Source organism: Gadus chalcogrammus, chromosome 2, assembly GCF_026213295.1.
Source record: "Gadus chalcogrammus isolate NIFS_2021 chromosome 2, NIFS_Gcha_1.0, whole genome shotgun sequence".
Taxonomy (NCBI): Eukaryota; Metazoa; Chordata; class Actinopteri; order Gadiformes; family Gadidae; genus Gadus; species Gadus chalcogrammus.
The window spans coordinates 21,248,265-21,275,431 of NC_079413.1; the positions used below are offsets into that span (position 1 = coordinate 21,248,265).

At 45.0% G+C, this 27,167-nt stretch overlaps 2 protein-coding genes across 3 annotated transcripts in view; one reads left to right on the forward strand and one right to left on the reverse strand.

The window, feature by feature from the left end:
• The window catches only part of gas7a (growth arrest-specific 7a), a 28,924-nt gene extending 1,894 nt beyond the window's left edge, over positions 1 to 27,030 (forward strand). The window contains exons 2-10 of one of the 2 annotated variants that reach the window (XM_056604938.1): positions 8,544 to 8,633; positions 17,123 to 17,238; positions 17,656 to 17,730; positions 18,638 to 18,716; positions 19,115 to 19,246; positions 20,006 to 20,129; positions 21,007 to 21,086; positions 21,283 to 21,381; positions 24,937 to 27,030. In XM_056604938.1, the coding sequence (XP_056460913.1) occupies positions 8,544 to 8,633; positions 17,123 to 17,238; positions 17,656 to 17,730; positions 18,638 to 18,716; positions 19,115 to 19,246; positions 20,006 to 20,129; positions 21,007 to 21,086; positions 21,283 to 21,381; positions 24,937 to 25,050 (909 nt within the window). In that variant the 3' untranslated portion in view covers positions 25,051 to 27,030. Of the gene's footprint in view, positions 1 to 8,338; positions 8,634 to 17,122; positions 17,239 to 17,655; positions 17,731 to 18,637; positions 18,717 to 19,114; positions 19,247 to 20,005; positions 20,130 to 21,006; positions 21,087 to 21,282; positions 21,382 to 24,936 lie in introns of those variants that run through there. The other variant, XM_056604937.1, reaches the window with a different exon arrangement.
• On the reverse strand, positions 8,967 to 14,860 carry LOC130398671 (C-type lectin domain family 10 member A-like). The gene is made up of 7 exons (XM_056604936.1): positions 14,681 to 14,860; positions 13,898 to 14,103; positions 13,701 to 13,811; positions 12,353 to 13,138; positions 11,706 to 11,842; positions 11,092 to 11,201; positions 8,967 to 9,913 (listed from the first exon to the last, which is right to left on the reverse strand). Exons 2-7 carry the CDS (start codon positions 13,983 to 13,985, stop codon positions 9,775 to 9,777), a joined length of 1,371 nt encoding a protein of 456 aa, XP_056460911.1. The 5' UTR covers positions 13,986 to 14,103; positions 14,681 to 14,860; the 3' UTR covers positions 8,967 to 9,774.
• Positions 27,031 to 27,167: the final 137 nt, after the last annotated feature.

Genomic DNA, 27,167 nt, shown 5'->3' on the forward strand with positions numbered 1-27,167 from the left:
CACGTCTAATGGATATACTGTATTTTATCTCTTGGTTAACCATGTCTAAGGGAGATGTTTATAATAAACCACATTATATTATTATATCTGACGGATTCATAGTCATATATAGGTGGAATACTTTACGTACAAACAAGTGATATTGCTCGGCGTCTTCCACGCCCAAAGAAGAGGCCACTGCAGGACAGCTCTCGGCCGGGGGCCAGAAGATGGATTCAGTGTATCCAGAGGCCGCAAACGCACACTCTGAGCCTTTTTAAGCCCCACCCCTCCTCCAACTGACCCATCATAGAGGAACGCTGGACTCGATGGATTCAGGCCCGGTCTCCCAGACACAACTCGAACAAGCGTGGCGAGAAAGTACACTACACACAATCACAATTCACAACATATTATCCGATTTACTAGATAGATTAGTGGTGGACTTTTGGGGGGCCGATCAAATCGCTCTCACTCATAGACAGCCCCCTGGCCAGGTATGTTTTGGACCCCCAATGGAAAATGATTTGTTTCCCATTGCAGAGAACACTCACTAGTCATGAGGAAGCAATGCAGTTAGGCATCACCTGATGGTTATCGTTTGACCGAAAACACATTAACTCCTCCTCCTCCTCCTGCTCTTCCCCCTCCTCTTCCTCCTCATCCTCTTCCGCCTCCTCCTCCTGCTCCTCCTCTTCCTGCTGCTCCTCCTCCTCCTCTACCTCCTCTTCCTCCTCTTCCTCCTCCTCCTCCTGTTCCGCCTCCTCCTCCTCCTCTTCCTCCTCCTCCTCTTCCACCTCCTCCTCTTCCTCCTGCTCCTCCTCCTCCTTCTCCTCCTCTTCCTCCTCCTCCTCCTGTTCCGCCTCCTCCTCCTCCTCTTCCTCCTCCTCCTCCTCCTCCTCCTCCTCCTCCTCCACCTCTTCCTGCTCCTCCTCCTCCTCCTCCTCCTCTTCCTCCTCCCGCGCCTCCTCCTCCTCCTCTTCCTGCTCCTCCTCCTCCTCCTCCTCCTCCTCCTCCACCTCTTCCTGCTCCTCCTCCTCCTCCTCCTCCTCTTCCACCTCCTCCTCCTCCTCCTCCTCTTCCTGCTCCTCCTCCTCCTCCTCCTCCTCCTCCTCCTCCTCCTCCTCCTCTTCCTCCTCCTCCTCCTCCTCCTCTTCCTCCTCTTCCTCCTCCTCCTCCTCTGCTTTTAAGGATCAGCTCATTATCTCCAATCCAGCGATGGGTTGGGAAACTCAATAACGAGGTCTTAAGTGTGCGGCGAGGGAATGATTCATACAGATTTTCGGAGAAAGGAGAAGGAAGGAAGGAGGGAGAAGGGGGGGGAGGAGATCACATGACCTCTTCCTCTGAGTGATGTTGTCGCCGCTGATTTCCGTGAAAGAAAGAAATGACTTGGGTTTAAGTTGCTGTGACACTGCCCGTGCTTACGCAATCCCTGGCGCTTTAATGAGTCATGTGAAGAGGAGTGTGTTGGTGTGCGTGCACGTGTGTCTGCAAAAATGTGTGTGTATGTGTGTGTGTGCACAAATGTGTATGTGTGTAACACTGTCCTGGCCTTTTACTGAGGAAGAATAGGATTAGGTTTACTGTTGTACACCTGTGTGTGCATGTCAGTGTGTTAAGGTGTGTGTTTTTCTGTGCATGTGTGGGTGTGTGAGTGTTTTACTGTGCATGTGTGGGCGTGTGAGTGTTTTACTGTGCATATGTGTGTCTGTGCGCATGTGTCTTAATGTGCATGTGAGTGTGTGTGTGTGTGTGTGTCTCTGTGCATGTGTGTGTGTCTGTGTATTTGTGTGTGTCTGTGTGTGTGTGTGTGTGTGTGTGTGTGTGTGTGTGTGTGTGTGTGTGTGTGTGTGTGTGTGTGTGTGTGTGTGTGTGTGTGTGTATGTGTGTGTGTGTGTCACAGGTCGACTGACCTGTGACGACCACAGGATGTCTCAGTGAGTGAGGCTCCTTTTGAAAGGGCCGTGGACCTACTGGAGGGATGCAGGCGGGTTCGGTTTCCATGGCGACAAAAGGCAATAGCGCCGATGTGAAGTTGCTCAGCTCAGCCCAGCTCAGAGAAAGAGAGAGAGAGAGAGAGAGAGAGAGAGAGAGAGAGAGAGAGAGAGAGAGAGAGAGGCATAGAGAGAGAGAGAGAGAGAGAGAGAGAGAAAGAAAGAGAGAGAGAGAGAGAGAGAGAGAGAGAGAGAGGCATAGAGAGAGAGAGAGAGAGAGAGAGAGAGAGAGAGAGAGAGAGAGAGAGAGAGAGAGAGAGAGAGAGAGAGAGAGGCATAGAGAGAGAGAGAGAGAGAGAGAGAGAGAGAGAGAGAGAGAGACAGAGAGAGACAGAGAGAGAGAGAGAGACAGAGAGAGAGAGAGAGACAGAGAGAGAGATTTATTTACTATCATTCTCTCCCCAGGCATCCTAATCCATCCATACAACAGCTAGTATGAGAGTGTGTGCATGGATGGATCTCTCCACCATTGGCGTTCATTCTGCGTAGTTCACGGCCAGCCACGGCTAGAACGGCTCCTTCAAGAAAAAAGGAAGACGCTTTCAACACGCTGGTGAGCTCGGCTCATCGCCACGACAACCGGGTCTGGATATCAAGAAGCCCCGGTCAGATCTGAACGTCACGATGATGTAAAGAAGTGAAATCCTTGTGGAGAATCAGAGAAAGGCCAATCCAATCGGCAGGTTCTAACCGACACGATACCATCACATGCTGCTTTGTATTCCCCCCCCCCCCCCTCCACCCGTCCTGCTATACCGCGCCGCGGTTGCCATGGATACATTTGCATACACGCCCAGGGAGATAAAGAATAAAGAACTCTACCCCGGGGGGGGGGGGGGGGGGGGTGAAGACCCACCGGCCGCGCGAGAGAACACCTGACATTGGTCTACCCTTCACGCCTGTTCACTCGGGGCATCGATGTGGACCGCCACTCTTCCCGCCCACCACCCCCCCTAAGCCCCCAACCCTCCCCCGGCCGCGCGCGTCGCTCTCCTGTCGCACGCTCGCACCTGGCTTGTTGCTAGGCGCGGCGACGGTAGCCGGTGCGTCTCCACTACCGCGGCGCAGATTGTCAGGAAGCCCTAATGGCCGAGGGTTCTGACGGGACAAGCTCAGGTCGGATCCCCCGCTGACCAATCACCAAATCACAAAAAGGCTGAGGGCTTCACGGCATCGGTCTGCAGAGAGTCGGAGCTGCGGAGGGGAGGGGGGCGGGGGGAGCGAGGGGGTTCTGGTATTGTTGTGTTATCTGAAGGTCTGTGTGTAAGGGGGGCGGGGGAGGGAGGATTGGCGTAGCGACAGTGTAGTAGCGAAAGTAATTTGTTGCTTAGCAACAGAGCCTGAGGACTCTGCGGTGTAATGCATTGAAGCCGAGACATTGGTGGCGCCGCATTCTTACAGAGGTGTGTGTGTGTGTGTGTGTGCACGTGTCAGTGGGTTTGTGTGCGTGTGTGTGTGTGTGTGTGTGTGAGCGGAAATATTTGAGTGTCTGACTGATTCATTATCTATGATGGGTCGGTTTCGACCGGTTCATCTGTTGAATGTGTGTGTCTGTGTATAAATGTGTGTGAGGGAGTGAATTTTTGTGAATGTGTAATTCGTGTATGCGTGTGTAGGTGTGTGTATATGAGTGAGTGCGTGTGTATACAAGTCGCGTGTGAATGTGTGTGCATTCATGTGTTCCATAAGTGTGTGTGTTCCTGTGTGTGTGCTTATTTGTGTATATGAGTGTGTGGGATGGTGTCTCCCTGTATTACATGATGAGCTAAGATAGTCCCGCCCCCTCTGCCACCACCCCCAGATTTCAGCCTATAAAAGCCCTACACACCAAACCAACATCAACAACCTATATAAGCAAAGGCTGGTTGTTGCATCATCTGTCTTGGCCCACAAGATGCACTTGATCTCAGCGCAAAGAAATAAATAATACGATCCTCGCTGTAACTTTATCTCAGGAGTAACGTGGTCAGGGTCCCGTTAAGCAAAAGTTAAGTGTACCTTGAGAATATATCAAAATTATGAATGATGAGACGAGGTGGATGCAGAAGTCTGTAGGCATTCTACCTTTGACCAAACCGCTTTCTCAGTGAAATCATCAGGGTTGTGGAATAGCATTCCTGTTAGTATTAGACAAAGCGCCGTTTTGAACATTTCTAGTCATTGATTTTTGTCTCTGTGTTTATTTGTATCTTACCGGTACTTCATGTTTTCTCATTACTACATTTTATCACTCCGTACATGTCACTGTGAGGTGTGTTTGGGTCATTGTCCCAACTCAACGCATGTTGTCTTTTAATTTGTTTTATAACATCAACTCCTGTCCAGGGACAACAGATGTTAATTAGACTTGCGGCTATAATCTGGCCCAATTATAATTCGTGCATTGTCCCTGTCAAATAACCGTAAAATACAATAAAAATAAAATATTTTTGTGTGCCCTCTTGACCGAACAAGAGCCGAACAAAAAACGAACGGCGCGCGACACACCGAGGAAACGAGGGCCACAGAAGCTCCATGGCGGCCCGATGTGGTCCGACCTATGATCTATCTGTTCCCTGAGCTCTTCCATCCATTACTCAGGCCTTGGACTGAATCACTGCGGCAGCAATCACCATCGAGCCCCCGTTATATCCAATATCATCCCACTGCAGACACAAATGGGCGTTCTCGTGTGGTGGGGGTTCCCGTTCACGCAGACTGGAACGCCCCCTTCTTATTCTTCGTCGCCTTTCTCGCTGAACTGTATTAAAATGTCAAAGTGTACTACTCCGAAACCATGTAAATAGGTTTCGGAGTGTTGTAAATAAAATTCCAAAGCTTTTCAAATCTTATTTGGAAAATAACTTTGCATGGTGTGTCTTTTTACAATTTATTCTTTACCAGCATTCGTAGTGTTGATCAGCAGTGAAATAGTCTGCCAAAGACGTTGACGTCGCATAGCAACCGAAGACGCTGAGGTTAACAAGTTACCGCACTGCTACCCATGCAAGTGAACGGAGCGTTCCACGGCATTAAGAAGAACCGTGTAATAAAGGCCTATACATTTCTGTAGAGCTTTCTCCTCAGATTAGGCCAATAAAGCAATGATAACAAAAACAAAAAAACACAAATGCTCGATCAAAGGCCCGACCCGGCTCTAGGATAGTGGTGGAAAATATCGGCGGGCCGGGTCGGATCAATCAAAACCGTCATTGTTTAACATGAATTGGTTAAACAAATGACCACTTTAGCATATTTAAACACAATTCAAATTGTGCAGAGAATTATTTCCATTGGTCATTCTGACTGGGGACATTTAGAATTTTCGGTCCTCCTCATTTTTTTCCGGTCAATGACCGGTAATAACCGGACAACGGAAACTGCTATAAACCGGCCTAACTTTCACCGTCAACACATTCTTCTTCGCACGGCTGTCAACATCCGGAACATTCGCTAGTTAGATTTTCTCAAACAGAAGTTTCAAATTAAGATCTAGTAGTACGGGTAGCATAGAACTAACGGTAGCCAAGTGGAGGCTCCATGATTGCTAAATCGAACGAGAGAGGTAAAATTGCCATTAAGGAAGGAAACATAGTATGCCTTGCGACTGTGCTTCGCAGTATGCCTTGCGAAACCCAGTATGCCTTTCGAAACACCTCGTGATTGGTCGATGAAACGCTACCAGGAATGCCTAAAGGGCGTTCTTGTGTCATGACGGAAACGCCCAGGCTGCAGCTGGACCCTTCTCGTTATATCGGCCACGATACAGCCAATGTCACGGAGGTGACGGGTGATTCTGAATCACCCTTCAACCCCGCTTGCGTCACCCTGTCAGGATTTATGCAGCCATAATGCTGTGGATATATGGCTTGCAGCTACATACCAAAGAATTCAACATTTTGTAATAATATGTGTTTAATTTATTTTAAAAATATTTAATTCTTTCCGCAAAAAAAATTTGTCCATTTGCATCTACGGTTTGAACTGCGTCCCTAGCAACAAGAGTAGTCTTGTTTGATCAAAACAACAACCATAGCATAGCAGCTGTCTCATATTCAGAAATAACAAGAAACAACAATAACAGTTATTCAGTAACTGTGACCAATCAGAAACAAGTATTCAACAACACTGTGTAATATTGACCATCATATCGTACATGTCTACGGTGTCGTGATGACAAAGGGTCCGGTACATGCTACACTACTGGAGCTATACATTACACGTGAAACCATTATTCACGTCTGCTTCTCCGTGACACCCGGTCCCGCGGGAACAGAAACAGGGTGCTGGTGGCGGGGGGTCGGGGGTAATGAAAGCTCAGCACCCGAGACGATCAGCATGATTTCCCGACCGGAAAATGAACAGCTGACAGCCACGCGTTAATCAAACCGCCAGGATGCCGCAGCCTGAGTGTGTGTGTGTGTGTGTGTGTGTGTGTGTGTGTGTGTGTGTGTGTGTGTGTGTGTGTGTGTGTGTGTGTGTGTGTGTGTGTGTGTGTGTGTGTGTGTGGGGGGGGCTGGGAATGTTTGCATGGATGTACATTATGTGTGTGTGCCTGTGTGGGTGTGTCTGTGTGTATGGATGCACATGGAAGATGTGTATCTGTGAACGTGTATGCATGGGTAAGAGAGATAGTTGGATACAACTGTACGAGTGATCTGTGTGTCCATTTTGGTTTGTGTGTGTGTATGTACGTATGAATCTCTGTTTGTTTGTGTATATTTTTGTGTGTTTGTGTGTGTCTGAATGTATGTACATGGAAGATGTGTATCTGTGCACATGCATATGGGTTGTATGTACTGTCCGAGTGATTTGTGTGTGCGTTTATGTGTCTAAAAAGTTGCGACAGGAAAGTATGAAGAGTTATTGCAGAACTTCAGTTTCTGCAGATCTGGCATTGAATATGTGTGTGTGTGTATGTGTGTGTGTGTGTGTGTGTGTGTGTGTGTGTGTGTGTGTGTGTGTGTGTGTGTGTGTGTGTGTGTGTGTGTGTGTGTGTGTGTGTGTGTGTATGCGTCTTTGTGTGTGTGTTTGGCAGTGTGTGTGTGTCTGTGTTTATTTGTTTGTGTGTGTGTGCGTGTGTGGCAGTGTGTGTGTCTGTGTGTATGTGTGTGTGTGTGTGTTTGTGTGTCCTTGGCCAAAAGGGACTGCACACAGATGGTGAACATTACATAATTTTAGCCCTTTGAGTAACTTGGACACACACACACACACACACACACACACACACACACACACACACACACACACACACACACACACACACACACACACACACACACACACACACACACACACACACACACACACACACAGGAGACTGCTGAGTGTGTTGCAGTGAGTTCCTGATACTGCTGTACAAACCCTCCCCTCGCTCCCCCTCTATGTCTATCTCACGATCCCTATTTCTCCTCAATCTGTCTACCTTACATTTTCCCTCCCTGTATTTCTCGTGGTCTCTCTCTGTCTGTGTCTCTCCGTCCCATCTCCCTTTCTCCTCCATCTCGTTCTCCCTCTAATTCTCTCTCTCTCTCTCTCTCTCTCTCTCATAGTGAATCACTAGACACTTCCTTGACCTTTCCCCCCAGCGACCAAACACAAACCAAGCGCATGATGTCCTTCTCCAGATCAACGAACACCGCTCTCTCTCTCTCTCTCTCTCTCTCTCTCTCTCTCTCTCTCTCTCTCTCTCTCTCTCTCTCTCTCTCTCTCTCTTTTTATAAATTTTAATAAATATATTTCTCAATCTCTCTCTGTGTCTCAAAATCAGTTCAAAGACCTTTACTGGCAAGGGAAATTAACCTTGACATGACATAAGCAAACAAAAGTAAAATATTGTTAATAGTCAGAAAATACAATTGGGAACAATCTAATCTTTCTCAAAAAGAAACTTTCCGTTTCTCTTGCCCCAAGACACTAACGCTGTCACACTCACGGTCACCTTACATCTATGCCCTTATCTCTGTCTCTCCCCTATCTTTCTGTCAATCTCTCTCTCCTCAACATCCGGAATTACCACATTGACACCTTAAGAGTTAACAAAAAACAAAAAACAAAAAGCCATCAAATTCATCAAACTATGAACCAAATGATCACATTTTAAATGTGTCAAACCCTTTGCAGTCATGCTTTTGTTTCCACATTCCTAACAATTCCGAAAACGAAAATTGTCAGCATTGTTCAACTCTGCTCTAAATTCAAGTTGTGCTATTTTAGTGTTGTTGAAGTGTCACCGTTGGCGAGGTACGTGCAGCTGTACGAGGCTCCGTCTGGCCAGCGGTTTCCTCTGATGTCCGCGTGTTGTACAGCATGAGCTGAGAAAGAGGGTTCACCTCCACTTTAAGCCTTACACGTTGTGGATGTGTTGCCATGTTTCAGTTCAAGCTGAGAAAGGAGGTTCACCTCCGATATATTTCTTACACGTTGTGGATGTGTTTCCAGGTTTCAATTCGAGCTGAAAAAGGGGGTTCACCTTCACTTAACACTCACACGTTGTGGATGTTTTTCAAGTTTCGATTCGAGCTGAGAAATTGGTTTCACAAATCCACATTAATTCTTACACGTTGTGGATCTGTTGCCATGTTTCAGGTCAACTGTGTGACGTTCCCACTGCCGGGGGAGGGGCCCGAGCAGCAGCTGCTGAAGCCCAACGACTGGAGCTACTGCGACTACTTCTGGGTGAGTGCTTCAACTATTACGTCTGGGAATTGTCTTTAATGTCAACATTGTGTTGAATTGGATTGTGTTGTGCTGTGGATTTGTGTTGCAGTAATTGCAATGTGCTTGTTTTTTAAATGGGTATGATAGTGTAGTGAGTTCATCTTTTTAGAAAAGCCTTTGGCTATTGTGCTATTTATTTATTTATTTATTTGTATTATTATTATTATTTATTTTTTTGTTGGATTTTTCTCTTTTCTTTTAATGTGCATTGTAGCACTTTGAGATCATTGAATTGATATAAAGTGCGTAATAAATAAAATGTATTATTATTATTATTATTATTATTAGTGGTTTGAGTGTTTGGCTTCCATCTTAGAGGTGCCCGACATTTGATACCTCTACGAAATATGCTTGATATTATTAGTGTATGGCTTTTTAAATCAATAGCTAAAAAAGAAGCACATGAGGGATTGAACTAGCCTGGGAACCAGACAAATCTGAAAGCTCATCTTTATATATTTTGGCATATGCATTTGCATTTGCAACATTTCTTTGAAATTTTAGTCTTTAATGGACAACACAGGACATAAAAAAAAATGACATTCACATTTAAAACAAACCTTTCAAGAAATGTCCAGAAATCGGATAAAATAAAATGAACTTGCCTTTGATGACTTTAGTCTGCCCCTAGAGGTCGGAAGACACTATGTGACAATAGGGAACTGTCTGTTGACAAATTTTGTAAATCTAATAGCAGCAGGTCCTGTTGAGAGTCACGCTTCTGCAAAAGAGATCCATTGTTCGCTGGGAGTCTACAAGGAGGTTTGGAGCAGATGGAAAAGGCTGAATAAACGACACCAACCCGAAAATGCTTTTAGTGACTTATATGTAATTGCAGTTTCACAAATAGTATATGAGGAGACATTTGTTGATTTGAGTGAATAACGATACTTAATTTGAGACAAAAACAAAAATTGTGTATTGATTATAATAAGAAAACATGGCATAACAAACATTTATAGTAACACAAGCATGTATTTCTACTTATATTTGAGTACCAATGAACGCTGTTGAAAGAAGTGTGACAAAGCATAAAGCTCTAAGGTGTTTAAGGCGTAGGTGTAGTCTGACCCAATTCCATGTGAACGGTGCTTTCACGTTACTTTTTGCACACCCACTTCGCCTTTATACTACACGCCTCGTCATTCCAACTGCCATGCGTCGACGAACTCGACCAGAATTCCACACAGTCTTGATCTATCGCCAAATGCTGGTTAGGCTGGCCTTTAGCCCAAAACCTGAAGCCATAGAAAGAAACAGGAAGAGATCTCCACAATAAGAGCCCTGATATCACAACAACACACACAGCAGAACCAAACCCTAACATGGCTGCCACAATGGTTTGCTCTCTTTGAAACAGAGCTGTTATAGACAGAGATCTATGGCGCTACCGTTGACTGTAATTCAACAGGGAAAAGAGTTCAACGCTTGATTGAGCACCAGGGGAACAGTGTTAGACAGTGTCTAATGCATGGGGCTGAATGGAGGTAAATGCTTTAAATGTAGCTGCAAATAAGCCATTATTGCCGATACATAATGGATGGATGTGATGTGACCTCCTTTTAAGAGTGGTTGTGCAAGCAGTGAGGCTACACGACGTGTCAAGCAGCTGGCAGCAGTGGTAACTAAGCGTCATTTGAATAAAGCATGCCTATAATATGTATCGAAGATACATGTGTCTCACTTTAAAAGCTATGGATTAACAGGACAGCCACGCTGAAAGAGGAAGACAGTAGAGGCACTGTTGAATCTGATTTCCCTACTCTAAACTGCGCTGTGCTCATTACGCACCTGGTTTTGTCATGCGGCGTAACTACGTGTTAGGTTAAACACATGCTATTACAAGACTGACATATGCATAATATATGTTCTTATTGTATGTTGTACGTCCTTGCACATAAAAAAAAGTACTTAGCATTTTGTAGCACCTCATACTAGCTATGTTTGTTATAATGCTATACGGGGAATGGGTTAACCTAGTGATTGTTAGCACTTGGTTCTGAGAACCCCTGTGGTGTGTCGTCGACGCCCCCCCCCCGCCCCGGCTCTGAAGTCCTGTCGGAGGGGCACAAAATAAACATTTGCACCCAGGCATATCACCATGATGTTACGCCCAGAACAAACACTAAAAGAGTCAAACCATTATTTAAAGGCGGAGTCAGGGGGGTTTGGTCCCCCTTGAAATAACATAAATATACAGAATGGGTTTACCTAGCAATTATTAGTGCTTGCCACTTGGTTCCATGAACATTCCCATTGTACTGACATACACGTTTTAGCGGCTTTTCTGACAAATGTGCATATTGTAAGTGGTTTTGGAAAAAAGCGGCTGCTAAATGTCCGAAACGTAAATGTAATACATGTTTCAAAGCCATCTCCGACACCCCTGTGGTGTGTCTGAGGTGGGGCCCCTTACGATGTAGTCATCCTGGTCCCGTCCACCCACATCCACTGGCCCTCTTTGCCATTGTCGGTCAGGCCGATCCAGACTTCGCCTCCGAGCTCCACAATGCTGTTCAGGAAACTCTGCGGAGGTTCCGGACACGAGGCGCAAAACACAGGGAGGTTGTGGTCAGAACGGCTTTGAGAATGGAAAGACAGATGTGTGTATGTAATGTATACTGTCTCACATGCGCATACACGCACACACACACACACACACACACACACACACACACGTATTAAACACACACACACACACACACACACACACTCACACACACGTATGTTAACACACACATACACAAGCAAATCATTACAGTTATTCCTAATGAGCAATGATTTTTTTTTTAGATAGACAGGACACTCTTTCAGGTCATTGTTCAACTACCTTTGTGGAATTAATATATGTATATATATATATATATATATATATATATATATATATATATATATATATATATATATATATATAATATTCATTATCAAACATCAGAAACACAAAACACCAAATTTGCCTTATGGGTACTAAACAGTGAACTGATCCAATACCACAACATGGATCAACACAGGTGAATGCATAATGCGCACCATTTCCGCTGAGTTCGTGACCATGATCAGGTTGGCGCCTTGCTGAACACAGTATATCTGGCTATCTTCCCAGGTCTTCTCTACGGTGGAGGCGAAGTAGCAGCTCTGCTCGTGCGTCTGCCAGCCATAGGGACACCCTGGTTATGAGAACACATTACATCACATTTACATCCATCCATTCACCGGAAACATCCTGCAAACACATCGACAGAGGACCACACCCAAAACAGTGGTGTCCTTGTTTGGCGTTATGAGCATTGTAAAGCGATGGAAGTTTGACGTTCCTCTAGCAAACAAACGCCAGGGTCGTTTCGGCAAACTTGTGACTAACAAAGCTATGTCGTAAATGTATTTAGTTTGTCCTTTGTCCGCTCTGAGAAAGAGATTGTCCATCAATGTCGATTAGTGAAGATTTGACCAGTTGGATCACATGGGATGGCAATGCACCTGACATGCTCACAGGTATTCAGATCCCCTCCATTAATGAGCAGAGCTCAGACTTCTTGCTCAAGACAGTCTAGACTCCAGGTGGACCTTAGGGATCCAAACTTAGAACCATAGGGCAGGTAGTCCTTAACGCCCTCACCCCTAGACTACCCTGATCCCTTAGGATGCCGAAGCACTTCCTTTCCGAATCCCATCCTCACCGGCAGCTGGGCTCCCCCCCTGGGCCAGCAGCAGGTCCCTCTCGGCAGTCAGGTTCTGGTTCTGAGCCACCAGCAGGTCCCTGGCGGAGGTCATGTTGGCCGTGGCGGCCTGCAGCTCATCCCGTTCCCTCGTCACCGCCGTGTAGCCGTCCTGTATCTGCCTGGTCGTGGCCTCCAGCACCAGGAGGCTGGTGTTCAGCTGGTCCCGCTGCTCCAGCACCACGTCGTGGCTGCTCCTCATCTTCTCCTTCTCCTGGGCCGAGATGTCCTGGCTGAATCGGAGGTTCTTGACCATGGTGAGCAGCGCGGTGAAGTTGTACCTCAGCTGCTCCGAGACGTGCTTCAGCAGGGCGTTCTGGTCCTGCAGCTCGTCACGCCGTCTCTCCAGCTCGCCGGTCGTCCGCTGCATCTCGGTCACCTTCTGAGACTGGCTCTCGTAGCTCTTCTTCAAGAAGTCGTTGGCTTGGGTCAACTTTGCGTTGCTGCTCTGCAGTTGGCTCTCGCTGGCCTTCAGTTGGTCTCTCTCCTTGGTGAGGGCGGACATGTCGGCCTGTTGCTTACTCTGACCGGCTCTCAAGGTTTCTGCCTCTCTTTGCAGGATGTCGTTGTTGGTCTGCAGCTGGATCTTCTGGCTGGTGAGGTAGTTACACTCCTCCTGCAGCTGGGCCTGGCTGGCCGCCAGCCCTTTCTTCTGCAGGGCGGCGTCGTTGACAGTCTGCTGGAGTTTCATCTGCACGGTTGATAGGGTTTTTTGCTTCAGCTCGTCGTCCTTTGCGATGTTGCGGCCTGCCGATGTCAAACAGAAGAAGAAATTAATTAGGTCAAACGGCTGATACGAATGTGAAACGGGGGAACATGTCATTGTACCAGTGTTGTTTTTGGCAGGCATTTTAGATTTAGTTTTAGTCTTAGTCTTTTGACGAAATGCTTCTTAGTTTTAGTCCCATTTTAGTCATTTCTATCTTTGAAAGTTTTAGTCTAGTTTTAGTCTGACGAAAACTCAAAAGGTTTTAGTCTAGTTTTAGTCCGACGAAAACTCGTCCACCAGCCTCTCTCTGTAGTGTATGAGTGTGTGTGTGCCGTGTGCACACACTTCCGCTCCGCTCCACCACCCGCTCCACGCTCCGCTCACATGCTTTTTCTGACATACACCACCCAATTTATGCTCTCGTCCTAATGTTCTCGGTCTCGACGAAAATGCTCTACATATTTTAGGTCACAGTTTAGTCTTTCTAGGGCTTGGTGGACGTTCGTCGTAGTATCTCATTTTCGTCATGGAAACAAGGGTCTGACGACGTCATTTTCGTTTTCGTCTTACCTGACGAAAACAACACTGCATTGTACTCACTGTGGACCGCCTGGCCGATGATGGCAAGCAGAAGCAGAAAACACAGAACCGCGAGACAAGCCGCCGCCACCCTCACAGGCCGCTGCCGTACCCCGGAAAACGCTTTGGACACTGAATAACCGTAAAGCCAAAAAAGGGGGATACGTTAAAAAGTTGCTTTTGGGTGAAAAAGTTGTGAAGTGAATAGTGTAACCTACTTCTCTCTTCCATGAGAGGTGCGTAGCCATTGGAACTGTCCTCGATCTCCATGCTGGACACTGTGTGGTCGCTTTTGCTGGCGCGCATCTTTGGCTTAAAACGTCTGAACCACAACACTCTGGTTCTGCCCAGTGGTTTCTTGATTATGCCCCACACTATGTCGACACTAGATCGGTTGTTTTTGTGCCACTTTGCTTTCACCTACCTATATAAAAAAATAAATAGAAAATCTTACATATAAAAGCAAGCTGGTTCTATTCTGGAACAATCCCTTGTGACTTTTCTCCATGATAAATCTCAAACTGGATTTGCATCATACTATTAATATTGATATATATATATATATATGGAATGTGTTGCATGAGCGAAAGAACAAGAACAGTCAGAGAGCTAGGAAACTGCTTTTATGACGATATATTCACTGCAGTGTGGGCAAAGAAATATGAAGAAGTTGAGATGATAAGCATCCTGAAAAGCTGACGATGCGTTTTCCCATTTCAAAATAGGTTCCTGCTTGCTATGCAAAACCACAGTTCAATAAATAAAGTACATCCATTTTTTTTCCAGCAAATTGAGTGCAAACAGAAATGATAGTTTTCACAAAGGGCATGATACCACAAAATGTCAGCTTAGTTAATCAACCCATGAATTAATATTTGCTCAAAAATCGTCAAGTGCTGAACCGCTTATTCTTAATAAAGTTGTGTTTAGCTTTATGCTCACTACATGCATGATTTTAAGCTATAATTTTTTATCATGAGACGAAACAAAATAAAACATACCAGTCCTGATGTTCTGTGGTGTGCTGAGTTCCGGAGGACATGCAGTAAATCCTGTGTTCTGACTGAGAAGTTTTCACATTGAGATCCCCTCCTTTGATAATCACGCAAAAACGTTGCGACAATCTATTGTTACAAAACCTCCTGTCTTATTCGTCTTCGAGAGTTACACTTCCTGAAAGTAAAGTGAAGAGGCCAACATTCAGGAAGCCGATCGATTTTGCTGGGTCGACATATTCTCAATATGCTGTCTTCGTGTGTCAAATGGTGACCATCTCTTTGCTGATGAGGCTTGTAATGCTCTTTGGTGTGTTGCTGCTATATTTTGGCTAAACTTTAGTATAGTATAGGTTTTATTTATGTTTTAATTGGCTGGATTAATATTGTGCAACAACAAAGTCTGGATTTCACTTGTATTAACACAAAGCCTGCCATCTCATTACCTATTTATTTATTTATTTATTTATTTATTTATTTATTTATAATCTTATCTTATCTTCTATGCTTGTAGGGTTAGCTTTTAGGGTATTTATATTTCTACTTCTATTGTATGGAGCACCTGGAACAACAATGGAACAACAATATCCCCCCGGGGATCAATAAAGTATTTCTGATTCTGATTCTGATCACAGTAAACTGTAAACCAGTGTCTGTAAAGGTTTCAATCAACCTGGGTTAGCTGGCCAGTATAGCAAATATATATAAACATATATACATGCATATATATAATCTATAAAATACCCATCTGAAAGCTTCATCCACTTCCTCCGTAGGAAATCCCCAGAAACAGAAAACAAAAACAGGCTCTATACCATCTCCCCACAGAAGTTTGGCTGTAACCAAGCCACACTGACTAGGGGCTGATCTGAGATTTAGGGAAAAGGGGAATTTTCCCAAGTCTGGTGGGTTTAACAGCTTGTTGAATGACAGCCTCAGTTAAATTGAAATATTGACAGCGACACAAACATAGAAAATGAGTACATTGCAATAATTCCGTGTGCACAGCTGCAATCTCAGATGGCCACATTTACAAAGCGTGACCAACGATGCAGTGATTAATTAAACCTGCTCAGGGGGTAGAGGGTCCGCCTAGTGTGTCGAGGAGGTGTCCCCGAGCAAGACACCTCACCCTGACTGCTCCTGACTAGCTGGCGGTCGCCTTGCATGGCTGACACCGCCTTCGGTGTGTGAATGTTTGCATGAACCGTCGCTTTGGATAAAAGCGTCTGCCAAATGCCCTAAATGTGAATGGTGCAACTGACCATTTTGTGGTTTTGTCTTTATATGCAAAACATGACAACAAATTACATTACAACAAAAAGACTAAATACTTCCGTATTTTAGCACGACAAAACCTTTCCCTGAAACGTTATGACGTGGTACTGGGTGGTCCTTTCTGACCTCCCTGTGTGATTTAACACTCCAGCAACCCACACTCTCCTCCTCCACACACAAACACACAGACACACCGACACACACACATACACTCAGACACACACACACTCATACACTCAATCACATATGCACAGACACATACACACACTCACATTCTCACACGCACACACGCACACACACACACACACACGCACACACATATGCATCGTTTTATCAACCCACACATGCTCAAAGGGCACACTAGGCCATAATATCCAAATCCATCTGCCCACACATCGCAGCATAACCCATTATTTTATTTGAATGGCTACAAGCACCACACAGTGGCTCTATTGGTAGGTTTGGACCTCACAGTCTCCATTAGTACGTTTGAACCACACAGTATCTCTCTTGGAAGGTTTGAACCTCACAGTCTCTAGTATGTTTGAACCTCACAGTCTCTATTGGTAGATTTGAACCTCGCAGTCTCTCTATTGGTTGCTTTGAACCTCACAGTCTCTCTATTGGTAGGTTTGAACCTCACAGTCTCTCTATTGGTAGGTTTGAACCTCACAGTCTCCCTATTGGTAGGTTTGAACCTGACAGTCTCTCTATTGGTAGGTTTGAACCTCACAGTCTCTCTATTGGTAGGTTTGAACCTCACAGTCTCTCTATTGGTAGCTTTGTACCTCACAGTCTCTCTATTGGTAGGTTTGAACCACACATTCTCTCTCTTGGTAGGTTTGAGCCTCACAGTCTCTCTATTGGTAGGTTTGAACCTCACAGTCTCTCTATTGGTAGGTTTGAACCTCACAGTCTCTCTCTTGGTAGGTTTGAGCCTCACAGTCTCTCTATTGGTAGGTTTGAACCTCACAGTCTCTCTATTGGTAGGTTTGAACCTCACAGTCTCTCTATTGGTAGGTTTGAACATAACAGTCTCTCTTTTGGTCAGTTTGAACCACACCGTGAGGTCAGTGTTAACCGGTGTTAACCTTGCAGTGTCACTATTGGTCGATTGTTGTTGTATTTACTATAAATTGTGAAGCAGATGCTTTTAATCCCCCCCCCCAGGCCGACAAGAAGGACCCCCAGGGTGGCGCGTGCATGCCAGGCTTCGAGATCCTGCTGCAGAAGCAGCTGAAGGGCAAGCAGATGCAGAAGGAGATGTCCGAGTTCGTCCACGAAAGGTACGGCAGCACGGCGACCCCCCTGGCCTTAAAAAGAGACGTGTTTCCTGCTCTCGCTTTGCTAACAGTGATTGGTTGCTCTTATTAACCACAGGCCTCTCATCTTCCATGTCTTCATCCCCTCATTATTCTCGTTGTCTTCCTCCTCCTTCTTCTTCTCCTCCCCCTCTGCCTCCTCATTCTCCTCCCCCACCTCCTCTTCCTCCTCCTTCTCCTTCTTATCCTCCTCCTCGTCCTCCACCTTCTCCTCCTCATCTTCTGCCTCCTCCTCCTCATCTGTTTCCTCCTCCTCATCTTCCTCCTCCTCCACCTCTCCTCCCTATTTCTATCTTTCCTCCTCCTCCTCCTCTCCTCCCTCTTTCTATCTCTCCTCCTCCTCCTCCTCCTCCTCCTCCTCCTCCTCCTCCTTTTCCTCAGGATAAAGATCGAAGAGGAGTATGCCAAGAACCTCTCCAAACTCTCCCTGAGTCCTCTGGCTGCCCAGGAGGAAGGGTGAGTGGTCGTACGCCCACGGGATAGGCCATCCTGAGCAGTGGTGGACTCACCCATCATCAATCGACGAGATGGATGGAGTAAACAGAGATGGATTAAACAGAGAAGCATGAGCCATTACCCAGCTAATGAACCACAAGGATGGCTTTTGAATAACTGTTGACAGCGATCGATCGTTCTCACACTTCCAAATGGAAAACATTCTTTTTTGGAGTCCTACTGTAAACTCCCACCGTGTATGAGCTGTCGTTCTCATAAGATACAATGAGTTCTTTATTGGTTTATTAATCGGATCAGTCTGGACCTCTAGTCGTAGTTCATGATGTAAAACGAAGGCCGCTGCTGTAAAAACAGTAAAGGCGCCTCCCAAAGCGATGAGCGATAACGTCGTTTGTAGAGCCATAAGTGCAGTTATTATAAAAATTGATTCAATAACAAATAATAAACAAGAGTATGAACTAGCCTGTACTTTGTTAAGCTGATTAGGCTGAAGGAGGAGGTCTGTCAGACAAGTTCTCCCACCAACTGAAATCGATGTGGGGGGGCTAGAGGGCCAGACTGATCCGCCTAATGCAACAGGATGTGAGGTCAATGGTCTCCAGGCTAAACAAATAGGAGGTCCAATGAGGTGATATCAAACCAACCGAACCGCTCTCGCTCGGCTGTTGGATAATAAGAGAGTACTCCTTCATGCACGTGTTGCATCGCAGCCTGCAGGCATAAATCCCCTGAAACGTTAGTGTGTCTCCATTGGTGCGACTCTCAATCAATGGTCAGTGGTCTCACTTTGGAGATTTTTCAGAAACAAATTTGATGACTGTGTCTAGACTGTGTCTCTATCACAACGCCGATAGCAGAATATGAGCGAGTGTGATGGATCCCGTTCTGTATTCAATGGTCCGTACAGAACCGTGGGTGAAGCCTGGATCCAGCTGAAGAAGAGTCTCCACGACGAAGCCGAGGTGCACCTGAAGTTCTCCAACAAGGTAAAAACTTGCCACTCACCTGTTCATCCTCCACCTGAAGTCAGATCACCTAATCAGATCACTCTTGTCTTGTACTGGAAAAAGCAAAAGCATGTTTGTAGAAGCCAAACTATTTGTTAATCGGTGAACAGACACAACCAACTTGTGTGTCATTGTGAAGTGTTGATAAACAGACCCATCATTCTTATTGTCTTTAAGCTCCTACGGTGGCTCAAAGGTGACATATTGTACCAACAGGTGTGAGTGTGCTTAGCCATTAATTTACAAGCCGTTTTTTCTGAACATCTAGTTGGTCAAGCGTGATGTCAGAAGAGGCAGATTTTTCTAAACGGATAGCTTTGCTAGCTTTGGTAGCTTCGCCTTGATAGCATGGGGATGTGAGACGACTGTTCCTCCAGCTCCACAGCGAGGTGGAGAAGCCCATGCTGACCTTCAGGAGCGACCACTTCAAGAAGGACCTGAAGAAGTACGACCACCACATCGCCGATCTGAGGAAGCAGCTGGCCAGCCGCTACGCCGGGGTGGAGAAGGTCACTACTAAGAGCTCCCTCTAGCCATACATCCATCCAACGATACATCCACCCATCTTAGATGGCTCACTACTCACACATCGCAAACATCTCACACCTAAACAACCGATGCCCAGTCCTTCTGCAGTACATTGGGTATACTAACATTAACTAGACTGACGTAGACGTTACTCTTTACTTATTTGTTGTCAACCCGAAAACGTGGCTCTCCCGCATAGCAACCATACATCAACTGGCTAGCTCAGGATAGCTGGCAGTAGGTTATTGTACACAGCAATGGCCCTACTGCCCCTAGTGGTCAGATGTTATTATCCCACTGTACAGCACCTTCTGTCAATCACAGGAGGTCAAAATAAATAAACCATATTCTTCAATTGAATATGTTTAATCCTGAGGTATCCTGGGTGGGTTAAGGAAAGCTCTCACTGATAGGGGGGTGCGACCTCGCCTGGTGACAAAGACGCAATGCTGCTGAGAAAAGCTCAGTGGTAAATGATGTGGTATACCAGGGGATACCTTCCACGATGACCCATTTTACACCAATCTGCTCTGTAATATTTTGTTTGCCTGTGTCTGCATGTACTTTTAAGTGGGCTTTTATCTGCGTCTGTGTGTGTGTGCATGTGTGTCTGTGTGTGTGTGTATGCATGTGGGTGTGTGTGTGTGTGTGTGTGTGTGTGTGTGTGTGTGTGTGTGTGTGTGTGTCTGTGTGTGTGTGTGTGTGTGCGTGTGTGTGTGTGTGTGTGTGTGTGTATGCAGGCCCGTAAGGCCCTGGCTGACAGGCAGAAGGACCTGGAGGTGAAGACCCAGCAGCTGGAGGTCAAGCTGAGCAACAAGACAGAGGAGGACATCAAGAAGGCCCGAAGGAAGTCAACACAGGCTGGTCAGAGTCACACACACACGCACAAACACACACACAAACACACACACACACACACACACATCAAGAAGGCCCGCAGGAAGTCAACACAGGCTGGTCAGAGTCACACACACACACACACACATCAAGAAGGCCCGCAGGAAGTCAACGCAGGCTGGTCAGAGTCACACGCACACTCAACTTCCCCGACACAACCACACACACACACACACACACACACACACACACACACCACACAAACCACACCACACACACACACACACACACACACACACACACACACACACACACACACACACACACACACACAATCAAGAAGACCCACCGGAAGTCCAAATGAGCTGGTCAGACGCACAGACAGAAGAAGATCTACAGGAAGTCCCCATACGTTGTGGACAAGTCAACATTTTTTAACATGACGGCTCTCTCTCCCTGTGATTGCCTCTGGATCAAGTGACTTTCAACACTTCTATCTAACAACATTAATTATATTCATCAAGTTGTGATTGTGAAGACAGTCGTACAAACCTCCTCAACTTCTATCATGAAGAACCTGAAAACATAGAAGGAAACACAAAGCAGGCCTTCCGTTGCACAGATGTGTATCACAGTTTAGGGGAGGTCATTATTCAAGGAGAGGACATATAACCTATATTGAAGGAGAGAACACATAAGCTATACTTAAGGAGATAACACGTAAGGAGAGGTCCACATAAGCTATATTCCACGAGAGGGACACATATATTCAAAAAGAGAACATATAAGCTGCATTCAAGGAAGCAGTTGTTTGTGACTTTAAACTAGGTCAAAGTGAGTCACTCGCCGATCATGAATGTTGGATACTTGATGTATATTTAGTATCGGCTTCTTCCCGTGGCAGGCGATGACCTGATGCGCAGCCTGGATCTTTACAACCAGACCCAGTCCAAGTGGTTTGAGGAGATGGTCACCACTAGTATGGTGAGAAAGACTCTAATAATAATCAATTATGTACAATTAAATGACCTGTGTGTGAGCATGTGTTTTGCACACAACGTGAGCGTTTGTATGTGCGTGTGTGTGTGCGTGTGTGCCTTTGCGTGTGTGCGTTTGCTTGTATGTGTGCCTGTTTGCATGTGTGTGTTTGTGTGTGTGTGTGTGGTGTGTGCGTCTTTAGGAGCTGGAGAAGCTGGAGGTTGACCGCATCGAGTGGATCCAACAGCACCTACGTCAGTACACGACGTTACGCCACGAGACAGACATGTTCAACCAAAGCGTGAGTTCTTCACACACACACACACACACACACACACACACACACACACACACACACACACACACACACACACACACACACACACACACACACACACACACACACACAGATAAACACACACACACAGATAAACACTGACCCAGATTTACGAGCACCTGCCTGCAGGCGTTTACTAGAACTGCTAGATAATAGCGGTACCCCCCTGTTCCAAGCTACACTTGCGCTATAGTATAAACCGTTCTAAAGCCACGCTACAGTTGTGTTTGCTACAGATGGTCAGCACTAGAGCTGTACCACTCTACAGCTACACCAAGCTACAACCACACTACAGCTGTACAATGAAACAGCTGTACCAAGCTGCAACCACGCTAAAGCTATGTCTTGCTACAGCTGTACCACACTACAGCGGCACCATACCACAGCTGTGTCTTGCTACCGCCACACTATAGTTGTAGCAGCAACACATGATCCCATGCTATTGCCCAAAACAACTTGGGAGGCTTCAACAAAACTCAAAGAGCATCATTCAAAGGTTTTATATTCTGACCCAAATGCAGACATGGGGGCAAATATAGAAAGTTAAAATAGAACGCCCTCCAAGTAAGGGGGCGGGTCCACTCTGTGCAACTGTGTGATGCGAACTAGCGTAGCTTGGCGGGCTCGGTGCTATGAGTGGGATGCATTTTTTTGAGTAGGCCTATTAATAGTAATATTCTTCTAAACTGAGGAAGATGTACGTGCTTGCCAGCCTTTTTTATTCGCAGAATGCATCAGTTATTATGTTATCATTGATAACTTCATTGAAATCCCTATTGAAAAGGATTGACTGGGTCCAGGTTACTTAAAGTTATGAGGTAGTCGCCATGTTAAACACATTGCACATGGCAACTAGCCCTGTAACATTTTAAGACTTTAAGAACAGCAAACGGGAATGAAAAACATTTGTAAAAATGAAGTGGCATTAACTAAGAGCGTTTCAGGCAGCTTGCAACATAAAGGTCATCAGAACCCAGTGAGAGAAAAACTACACTCTACAATCAGACGGAATCAAAGACCCAAATGCACGCCCAGGTGAACACAGTTGTGTTATCGTTTTAACAGCGGAACAAGGAGGGTACTGAAATTAAAAATAAAGTACAATAAAACTAGAGCAAACACAGTTCAAACTGTGAAAGAACGCCTTATCAGTTGAATTAAATGTCAAAATAAAAGGCTATCATATATGAAAATCTATTCATATAATCTAGTTGGGCTTTCAAAATGCAAGCAAAATGCAAGCTCATCAGAATATTGGCTATTTTAGCCTTGATGGATCTCTAGTATGGGATCAATTTTCAGTTAGATTCAATCTCCTTTACGCTCCGCTTTAATCTAATCCGTGCTGTGCTTTCACTCCCGAAGCCCTAGGAAAGAATAGCACCAAGCATCAGGCAAATAGAATAAGGTGCTTTCAGACACGATACGCATTTGTATACTGTATGAAGTCATCCTTACACAACAGTGCCCCCTAATGGCAAGTGTTTGGTGTGGCATGTTCTTCTGGTCGATTGTTCGGTGGGAAACGGGACAACGCCAATAAAACAACTAGCCAATCTGTTCCAAGATAATAAAAAAACGTTTTTCAAACATTTTCAAAAAGTGACCTGATTTCGGTCTTAACTCAGCTTGAACAACCAGGGCACGCATCAACAGTCACACACGGCGGACACTTAAGGCAACAATTCTCAACAGAATTATGCATTTACTAATCTGAGAGAAGTTCTCAACCACTGATAAGGTGAGTGCTGCATGCAGCGCTCAACTATTGTTCTTCATAAGTTTTATTCTTTCTGTCTTTCTTTATTATTCTCTACAAACTTCGGGACCTATCTCCTTCCTCAATCACCTAGACTCCATTCAAATTTAAAAATATTCAGAATAGCTTGGAATTGCGCGCTCCTTTTCAGATATCTGAAATATTGAGTATTGATTAATTATTGAGTTATTCTACTTTGAAAATATTATCTTATTTTAACGATGGGAGTCAATGGGAGGACGGCAGAGTCCTGTGGTACTTCAACTTTAAGACGTAACTAAATAATTGTTCAACCTGTTATCTTCGTTCAAACCATTTAACAAATCTACACACTTGCATCTTCAACAATATCTAAACAGAATTTCAATATCATTTAAACTTTATTCAGAATCACAGTTTAAGTTTCATACCGGCTTCGTTTTCAGTTGGTCTCATTGATTTACGTTGACACTGGATCGTGATGACGTTCAACAGTGTTGCCAGATTGGGCGGTCTTTCCCACTCTATTGAGCTACTTTTAATCACGCACCGGCTCACTATTCTCTGAAAAACACACACGCACACACACACACACACACACACACACACACACACACACACACACACACACACACACACACACACACACACACACACACACACACACACACACACACACACACACACACACACTTATTCAGTTGTCACTTTATTTATTTCCAACCATTTACTTTTTCTTAAATGTTGTGCATGTTTACATTATTTGCTCCATTTAGACTTTTGAACTTTTGTTCAAATCCCTTCACTTGATTTAAGCCATTTAACGTTTCTTTATGTCTTAATCGATACAAAATATTTTCAACCTCACTTTGTACTACAGCCAGGGCCGGTTCTAGGCAGTAAGATTAGGGTGGGCAGATAGAAATAATAGGTTGGCAGAAAAACCTGTGATGCTCGCGAGGCACTGCTTTTTGGCACTTTTACTGCAATATATCACTGCTGTATGGGGGGTTTACCATGATAGCACTGCTTCCAGCAGCTTTCCACATCAGTGTTACATCCATCTGCCACCTTCTATGAAAAGCTACATATTTAATTTTCTAATTCTTAGAAAAGAATATAGATAAAACATACAGAAAAAATTGTACAACAACTTCACAAAGACACCTCAGAACTTGATAAAATGTCACAGTATCTCTGAATGGAAAATCCAATTCTGCTGGCATAAATACTGATATTAAGGAATTTTCCAGACAAAAGTAGTAAAATTGCATTTCGAAAAAAATTGAATTTATGTAAAAAATAAACTGTGGGTGGGTAACTTGGAGGCAGGCTCCCTGCCCACCCAATTAGAGGCACTCGGTAGTGGTATATTCTATAGTATAAATTAATTGGCTGAGTTTTATTTGACATTTTCTTGGACAGCGAACAAACAGTTCCGTCCGACAGTGGGTCTGGACTTCCTCCTGAAAAAAACCCCAAAAAAAACATTTTGTTTAATTTTTGATTGGGAGGGCAGGGCCCACATTTGCCCCTGGCTGCCGCCGGCCCTGACTACAGCACTCGGAGCATTTTCTGCAGTAATTGCATTTTCTAGTTTAGTGAACAGTCTTATTTAGGTTCAATTTTTATTTATCAATAATGACCGAGGTTCGGATATCGGTGACCTCATAGCTGGCTACAGGCATGGCTGATACAGTGTATACTCCTGAATAATCCTGTAATCAAAGTAATCGAGTGAGGTAGATGGAGAGGTCATTGTGTTTCTCTCTTGTCGACAGACGATAGAGAACGTGGACCAGCTGCTGCAGGCGGTGGACCCAGCAAAGGACCGAGACCTGTGGGTCAAAGAGCACAAGACAGGGGACGTCCGCCCCATCGACCTGGATATATAGCTGTCACCCCCGGCAACAGGCGTTACACCCTGCAAGTCATCCCCGCTGTTCACAGACATTACACGGAAACAGTCGGTTACCCCCGGCAACCGTCGTTACACAGGACAACAGTCGCTTCACGCGACAGTCACCACACCTGCTGACCTTCATCACACACTGGGGTTTGTGTAACCCTGGCAACAGTCGTTTACAATGACCAACTGTGGTAAAACCTGGCAACAGTCGTTTACCATGGCAACAATCTTTAAACATTGTAAGAACCGTCTAAATTCCCAACCCTATATACCCGGTCGTTAGTCGTCTAACATGGCAACACTCCTTTTGACAACAGTCATTTACCCCGGCAACAGACGTTTAAAACATTCAACAGCAACACCTCGACTGCAAGGTCACCTGTGTGACCCGGGGACAATGACCACCTGTTACTGTATTTCTACCACCGTGGAAATCTACTGGAACAACCTCTAAAATACCAGCATGTTCTATGGAGATGTAACAGTATTGTCCGCATTATCTTGTTGAATGCCCCTTTAAATGTCTTGTCTTCTGCGTGTTGTAAGTGGAAACTGTTAAGGTAAAAGAGATTGGTGTATTTTAAATAGTTTTAAGTTTAGTTTAGTGATAAGACACTTTGTGAAAACTAAACCTTCCAATAAGACAAATCAAACAATAAATTAAGACAATGGTATTGCATTTATTTTAGATAACGAAGATAAGAAATATATTAGAACCGAAATTAGATATATATTTATATTTTAATATTTTACCTGTTGGTTTTTTGGTGGATAATGCATGTTTGCAATCTCTCGCTGTTATTTTAAACTGAGAATTGGGACATTTGTGGGCCGGCCATGTTTCCATTGTAACTTAGGTACAGTGAAACAGATATACAGCGATTTGGAGATATAGCATGGTGCACTGGAACAACAGCTCACAAACATCTGCTAATGTATACTGTGTGATATAAGACACCTCGGGATGCACCCTTAACTAAATGTACCTTTTTGAGTGTTGATGTCCAGTGGATGGATTTGATGTGCACAAAAGATGACCCATGCTACAACAAACACCTCTTAGTGCCTGATGGGTGTCTGCCTGGAATGTCTTAGATCGTCTCTCCTCTGCTGTACATTTGTACATACACAACCTACATGTATTCTACTGTCCCACCAACAGTGTCCCAGGACAGGCTAGGGTGTCCTAGGTGCTTGTAAACGGCGGCTGGTTTTGGTCTTGCTAAGTCTTGCTAGCAGCAGCCAACGGGAGGTGATGGAGCCATTTCAAACTGGAATATCTGTGTGGTGCACCTGGCAGTGGAGTCTTTGTACAGCTGCTCTGATCCACAGCTACAGCTTACAAGCTAGGTTGGGCATTTGGGTATCGAACCCAGCTGAAGTGTCCCACCCCAAACCGTCAGTGTTTGATTATGGCTGACTGATCCATCCATTCATTCCGCGCTTACTCTGTAGGAGCTAACCATGGATTTCAAACAAGATTGCATGAACTGAACTGTGTGTGTGTGTGTGTGTACATACATGTTGTTTCCATGTTTGACTTTGTTGCTACACTCTGTTGTCGTGGAAATGTTTCCAATACTGTGTTTAAGGCATGGACGTAACAACCGGTGGCCCTCCTTATGAGTTCTACTTTTCGATGATCACCCAACATGATAGATCTCGCCTCGTAGTCCTGATTCATCCAATCGAATAAGTGACATTCCTCATTTGCATGAGGAATGTCATGCGTAAGTTCTTCAGATGGATAAAACGTTGTACAAGTGTGTGTGTATGTGTTTTGGTCAACATCCCGTTCACTGAATGTTGCTCTTCAGTGCCAGAAAGGACTGCTCAGGCAGAGTAAAGCGTTCTGCCTTTTGTGACCCGTGTTCAGTTTTGTGCATCATGTCAAACATTTTTCATATTGGTAAGCAATGTCCACATGGTGTTCTGTGCTAATCAGTGTCTGGAATAAATATCTTCCTTGAAAACAAAGAAACTAAAGTGTGAACCGTGTCGGGGATCTTTGTGATTATCCGGTTATCATGGCTACTGTGCAGTTATCTGATCAGTTGTGCTTTGTCGGTTGGCCACATGGAACAAACGAGTCTAGTATAGACA